Raw genomic sequence first — 7,041 nt, 5'->3', positions numbered from 1 at the left:
TCTGCCAATCCTGACTTAAATCCTATCAGAAAAGATAACTAATGCCTTTACAGTTTATATGTAACGGTTAAAAGACGACAGGATAAAAATAACGAAGAAAATAACGAAATTCCAAAGGCGAGTTATATTTCCATTTTGTAATCCTGTGTAATTTGATATGATTTTTAGAGCTGCACTGCAGTGTCAGGTTAACAGCAATATTGATTAATTTCTTGATTAGAAATTTTCGAGCTATATTTTGGTGGTATTTTTGTGCTTTTTAAATTAAACGGATTAATTTCAACATTAAAAAACCAAGATGATTTCATGATATCTGGTGATGGAAGCATGACAGCATGGGTCATAGCGCTAAGTATTATGCGTACACAATATTTCACTGGTGTTATAAAAATAGATTTTTTTTCTCCCTTTCCTATTATGTAATTGCATTTACCATATATATGTAACTGTCAGGGGTTGGGGGTATTATGTGAATATGAAAGAAAACAACCTGCATTTTGTTCTGTATATTCTTGTGTTATAGAAGTCAAAAATACATGCTGTTACTATACTGTATAGGCCCTTGTGATTCATATACAATTATAGTTTCAATTGTGTGATAGTTATGTTCTTGTAATCTCAATTGTAGATTCTATGGCATATAGAGTCGAATTGGTACGGCAAAATATCTTTGAGAATTGAAGTTTATGGCGGTTCTTCAGGTATGTTCTGGCAATTCACTGAAATACTATTTGTTCGCTAAGGAATGTTGTCCCATGGTAGCGGTACGCATGAACCTGGGATATCACAATGCTGATAGCCTCACAACCCTGGACAATAATATAATAATTTACTTGTTCCTTGTGTTTCAATTTTAGATCAAATAAAATATGGCAACCCAGAAGTTGCTAACAATTATTACCTTTCTCTTATCACTGACTACACCTCCATCCATCGCTGTGCCATACATGGATTTGATGGACTGACATACCAAGCAAGGTAAATATTGCAGGCTACATGGTATATGTTCAGTTTTTATTATGTCATATTAGGACTGTTGGACATTATTTATTTATTCAGTAATTCCCCTATATGGGAATGTGATAAAATTCGATGTTAACCCCCAAGTAAAGATTTCACAAAATCAATGGAAATAACGCTGTACCTCGACTGGTTTCAATTCTGGAGGAGCCGTGTATAGCAAAATTATATGCATTATCATTTCATTTTTGTTGATGATTGTTCGATGGTGTTTTCGTGCCAGAAGATAATTGATACTAATTATTGGCCCACGTACTGAAGACACATAACATCCCAGATAATAGCAACAAGTGTTGGGAATGCGGATAAGTCGACAGGACATGGTCGCTTAAATGAGGCAGCTTCCTGGTCTGGGAAAAATAACCAGGACCAAATGCATTCGGCAAGAAAGATGTTTGTCGGAGCGATTTCACTCAAAGTCGTCGTGATTATAATTAGTGGGTGAAGACCTATTCTGTGTCCTGTAGTTCCGACGGGCAAAAATTCGATCATTACAAAATAAATGGACTAGTCAGGGTTAGCTGGATTAATAAGCAAGGCTTCTATAGATTACCCTGTCACGTTATATGCATCACATCATTACGATGCGGTCATATATAACTTTTAATGTGTGATTAAGATTAATTGTTTAACAAATTATTCATTTCATTAGAGACTCGCCGGTGGAAAATGTCCTATCACCAACTGTAACCGCGCTTTACATCCGCATTCATCCAAAGACATGGTATGCAACATATCTTTGAGAATTGAAGTTTATAGCTGTTTTTCAGGTATGTTCTAGCAATTCACTGAAATACTATTTGTTCACTAAGGAATGAGAAATGACTGAGAGATCCATCTGACTAAAATATATAGCGAAAATTTTTCAATAAGTGGCTTATGTAAGAGCGAGTTTTTGATTTAGAAATAAATTCTTTACACCCTACCAGCGGGTTTGTCAGGTTTTTTACTAACTTAGGTGCATTGGAATACAAGTAAAAATAAGGCGTGTTTTAAAAGTTATACCTGGACGAGGAATCCAGCATATCATTATGAGGAACAAAGCTATTATAGCGGTATATACTCAGGGCTATCACAATCAAGTTTAGTGTTATCGCTTTATTTCAATGTTTGCTGCACGGTCGGATTCTCACAATTAAAAGAAAATCAAGCGAAAAGTTTCACACGTACAAAAGTATAGGTATGGAACTGGGGCCGGTTGTTCGAAAGATGGATAACTTATCCAACGGATAAGTCCTATCCAACGGATAAATCTGGATAGTTATCCATTGGATAAAAACGCGTTGCAGGAAGCGTGGATAGTGAAGTGGATAGCTATCCAATAGATAAGTTAAAATTTACCAGAAGAAAACAGGATTATTCTGAAATTTCGTACCACAACGTCAGCTGTTGCTAAGCATTTACAACATTGAATTCATAATCATTACGAATTCTCGAGTATAGTTACTGAATGGAAAAGACTTGAACAAGTGATTTGCTCGAACTTTGCACTTCACATCATAGTGATTTTTTTAATTAAACACATTGCAATTTTATTCCTTGACCTTGCAACGCTTTGCCTTTCGGTCCCATAGCAAATTTAGAAACACTGTTTTAATGTTCGTGAATGAAATTACTTAGATATTAGCAAGTTTCCTTGGAATAGGTTGAATCTTTCTTTGCATATTCGCGTTTATAAACTGATTAGAAGCGTATAGTAAATTTACCACCTGTTAAATGCGAGGATGTCCAAAAAATCGCCGGTCGAACGGAATGTGTAGGCAACGTGAAACGCTGCTGCGACAAATTGCACTTCGAAAACATTTTTAATATATAGTGAATACAATCATGATGTGTATTAGTTTGTTGAAACACAGTAAGAGGAATATTGCATTTTTGTCATATTTTATATAAATGTTTACAGTGTTACCTTGTATCTTTGAATTTATCCACTGGATAGTGGATTTAAACCACCTCCGGACCTTGGATAAATTTATCCGGTAGATAGCGATTTTTATCCTCTGGTTAAAGTTATACAAGCTTCGTGCAACCCAAATCACACGCTGGATAAAACTTATCCGTTGGATAGTGAGTTATCCGTTGGATAGCGACTTATCCACCTTTCGAACAACCGGCCCCTGTTCTTTTATTTATCGGAATAACTAGTGATGTGATCTTACATGAAGCATTTTCAGTCATGCTGCTAAACTGTCGTGCTGGCTTCGTTACTGAGTATTTTATTTGCTCGCAGAGCCTCGTCTGCCGAACGTGACCGTCGGCCAGTCTTCACCATGTATGGTGACAGTTATTTTCTGCCTTTTAACTTGCCGACATGCAATGTTTCATTGCACGGTGAGTTTTCAACTTTACTGAAGGCGCTACTATACAATATGCAATTTTCCTTACAACTTGCAATGCAATTATAATTCCGAAGGATGTTAATTTGTAAAGAGTGTTCGAAATACTAAGGAAACGTTAGCAGATCGTAATAGATGTTCGTATTTGACAACTTTAGATGCCTCAGGAGTAGAATGGTTTTGCAATTTGCAAGGAAAGTTGCGTAGTGTAACAGCGCCTTGAGATTGTTTCGGAAAACTGGTTAAATTTCGATGTAACTTGCAAACATGTAATGTTTCATTGCAATTGCGAGTTGAAAATAAGGGTCATTGGACGGAAGAACGGGACAAGTATCGTAGTTTTCAACATACCTTTTATAAGGGCGGAGACATTGATCTTCCATCCACGGTCGGTTTTATCATTTTTTCTGCTTTTTCTATCATTTCTTTATCCTACAAAAGACAAAAAAAACTTGTTAAATCGTGGATCAATCTAACACTTTTAAAAGCTTTCTCTCCTAACTGAACTAATTTTATTTCATACCGTATAGTTCTATCAGTTCTAAATTGTCCTTCATGGAGGTCCAGTAGGGGTCATCCCGTATTGATGCAGTGTTACTACAGGAGGAAACCTGAACTAAACTGACTTTATTTATGCTGGATAGCTGTATCAGTTCTAAACTTCAACCAAACTAATTCTAACAATTCGAAAAAGCTGGGACTTCAGACGAAAAAGGTCAGCCGATTTTGAAAAATCTTAGATGCGGGGTGTTATAAGGCGGTTAGTAATTTCATCATCACCTTCATCCAAGGATGTTCCAGAGCTTCTGAAACCGTGATGCATTTTCTGTGACCAACAGTAAGCAGTTTTGTTATAAGATCCTTAGCTTCACTGCTAACATTCTTCCAGAGGTTGTTCGGAAATTTATACGACCCTTTTTTGACTTGTTTCTCCAATGGGTTATTTGCCTGCTTTGAAAATAAAGAAGATCCGGAAAGTCTAAAAGACGTTAACTTTTCATTGACGTACTCCAATTTTGAAATGAGGTTAAGCTACCTCCAGCTTCATTACAAATCGTGTTCACTACGTGAATTTGAGTAAACTGAAGTATATGGCATACCAAACATATAGTATAACTCCCAGGCTCCAGCAGTCACACGATTTCTTGTAGGATCGTTAGGGCGTGCTTACCTTCCAATCCCTGTTAGTGATGCCATTTTCATGTAAATGCTAAAAATACGAAACAGTATGAATAAAGTTAGTTTAGTTCAGGCTCCTGCAGTAACACTGGATCAATAACAGATGATCCTTAGCTTGGTGTCATTAAAAGCTCCAAACTCTTCGTGATATTTTCCATAAACTTTAGTCATCGCCTGTGAATGAAATATTCCAATTTGTTTAATTCATTCTTCGAAGGCTACACATGGCTACATTCCCGCTAAACGACATCCTCACCTGAAGGCACATTGCTTTCATAGTTGGTTTAGTTGTCAATAGGAATCAGTGATACAGATCGTTAGACAACTCGAGCCTGAAAACAAAATAGAAAAGTCGATCGAATCTTGAATGGTTTCATCCATGATTCTATACTTCTCTACTACATTCTGCAGGACAAATAACATTGCGTGAACTGTGCAGCAATATAGAGAATAGGGGGAAGCCAGACAGAAAAGCACATGGAAAGTAGTTTGAATATTTGCAAACCCTGATATATAAATGTCGTGGACTCACACATTTGTTATCGGCGTCTCCTCGTCGTTTTGTTCCAACAAGACTCTCAAATAATAGTCACCTGATAGCAGAGATACGTTACTGAGTTTGATTCCTATCGAGGAATAAGGGGGGGACGCTTTATGAAGAACTGTTAAAAAGCTAGAGCAGTTAGGCTTATCACTAACCTATTTCAGTTCATCAGCTAAACATTCATACAGGACTTCAAACTAAAGGTGATTCCAAAAGACAACGTAGTTTCCACTCAGATCTTTTTCCATTGCAAATGCGTGCAAATCAGATTCGAGTGCCCCAGAAGTTCCTCTCGCGTCTGTCACATTGAAAACATAAGAAATTGTTTCATACTCTTTTACGAGAACAGTTTAGAGAAAGAAGTCAGGACTATTGAATTTGTCTTGTTATACTCATAGCGACAGGAAACCCTCCATTACATTTCCATATCCTATATTTTCAACGGAAACTAACCTTAACTTCGAGACTCACCTTGTAATTCCAAATCAGGTTGTACGCTGTCAGATCTTGACTGAATCTGTAAAAAGATCCGCTTAAATATCATTGTTTTTTCATCTTTCAAACGACTAGAACATTTTCCCATTTTCTTAATATGAACACTTACTTGTAAAAAAACTGGATTTAAATTCTCACATCTTTCCTGGATTTGAATCCTATTTTTGTCCTCCAATGCGAGAGATATCCTTCAAGTTGATTCCTCAACGTTCCCCTCGTTTTTCCAGAGCTCTAAGACACAAGTATAGCACGTGAAATAACAGGCTTATACGTACATGCAAGCATGCATTATGAAATTTTGGAACACGATTGTTGATTTAAAACGTACTTCTGCAAGCTTTACATTGTCACGAATTGATAAACGATCTTCTTCAGTCTCTGGTGGCTGAAGGAAAGATAAAAACTTTCCAACAAAATTGTTTCTTTACAAAAAGGTTTTACACTTCTGAATGAATTACCATTTAATTATTTCGTCAGTGGGGCAGTTGGCACAGTTTAAGGATGAATGATGGAGTTTAGTTACCAAAGCAGTTGATATCACTTAGTCATGAACACGATTGTTTAGTCAGAATCACCTCAATGGGTTTATGTAAATAATGGCCCTCGCAAAAAAGTTTTCAAAGATTTCTTACTTCGTCAGGGCTTTCAAGGTGACAGAGCAAACCAGCAGGCTGTGAAAATCGTATTCAAATTTATTACATAATTGTTTATGAACCAAAAATTATGAACAGGAAATCTCGCATTTAAACTTTCTTGTATATTTTAGACATTAAAAACTATAACTACTTTAATACGAACATTATTCTCGCAAGTAATGCCATTGCTGTTGGATGATGCTATGCCAACAATAATGATTATAAATTACTTATGGAGTATGCTTGTTAGTCTCAATTGAACTATTTACAGATGGCTAGTATATAGAGGATTATGAAATCACAAGTTTTAAGATGAATCTGAGAATGTTGCTAAAATACAACTCAGGTCCTGCGGATGGAATAGAGGCTATACCTCTGCAACAATTTGTTAATTTATCACACTAATTCGCACCTGTTCAATAGCGAACGTCTATCAGTGCTTTGCGTAAACATGGCCATGCGTAAGCGTTTTGGTAGAGCGCCCTCGGCAAGCGCCAGAACTTGTATTTTTGCCGCGGTTTCTTCATCAGCTTCCTAAAGTGAAGTTCTAACTAAATATTAACAGATGATTTTAGGCACTTCACACGATGCAGGAATATTCTTGAGGTTTTAAAGGGTCTTAATTTCGAGTGGTATTATACGCACTTCAAATTCAAGCAGGGAACAGTTGATGGAAAAATGAGTCAACTGTACGTCCTCAGTGACAAGAGCATTGCACCGGCATCGCAAAAGCGTAGGTTCGATTCCTGCCGGAGGATCTATAGTTCACTCATTTTTCCGTCATCTGTTCCTGGCTTGATTTGAAGTGTGTATAATACCTCTCAAAATTAAG

General features: G+C 36.7%; 1 protein-coding gene and 1 long non-coding RNA gene across 5 annotated transcripts; both read right to left on the bottom strand.

Annotated features, from left to right (window-relative positions):
* Nucleotides 1-3,516: 3,516 nt before the first annotated feature.
* On the bottom strand, nucleotides 3,517-4,622 carry LOC114541934 (calcium/calmodulin-dependent protein kinase type II delta chain-like). 4 transcript variants are annotated; one of them, XR_003689411.1, is made up of 3 exons: nucleotides 4,528-4,622; nucleotides 4,137-4,307; nucleotides 3,517-3,788 (listed from the first exon to the last, which is right to left on the bottom strand). XR_003689411.1 is itself a non-coding variant. In XM_028561729.1 (3 exons), exons 1-3 carry the CDS (start codon nucleotides 4,402-4,404, stop codon nucleotides 3,711-3,713), a joined length of 261 nt encoding a protein of 86 aa, XP_028417530.1. In that variant the 5' UTR covers nucleotides 4,405-4,478; the 3' UTR covers nucleotides 3,517-3,710. The 4 variants fall into 4 exon arrangements, 2 of the variants coding, with proteins under 2 accessions (XP_028417530.1, XP_028417531.1); XR_003689412.1 differs by having other exon boundaries at nucleotides 4,137-4,304; XM_028561729.1 differs by lacking the exon at nucleotides 4,528-4,622 and adding an exon at nucleotides 4,393-4,478.
* A 49-nt stretch (nucleotides 4,623-4,671) lies between these two features.
* Nucleotides 4,672-5,107, bottom strand: LOC114541941. The gene is made up of 3 exons (XR_003689417.1): nucleotides 5,068-5,107; nucleotides 4,792-4,867; nucleotides 4,672-4,709 (listed from the first exon to the last, which is right to left on the bottom strand). It is a non-coding gene; the product is annotated as an uncharacterized LOC114541941 (long non-coding RNA).
* Nucleotides 5,108-7,041: the final 1,934 nt, after the last annotated feature.

This window comes from Dendronephthya gigantea, unplaced genomic scaffold, assembly GCF_004324835.1.
Source record: "Dendronephthya gigantea isolate DGI-Jeju-01 unplaced genomic scaffold, DenGig_1.0 000324F, whole genome shotgun sequence".
Lineage (NCBI taxonomy): Eukaryota > Metazoa > Cnidaria > Anthozoa > Malacalcyonacea > Nephtheidae > Dendronephthya > Dendronephthya gigantea.
The sequence above is the reverse complement of the archived record's forward strand: the minus strand, read 5'-3'. Positions and strand labels throughout refer to the sequence as shown.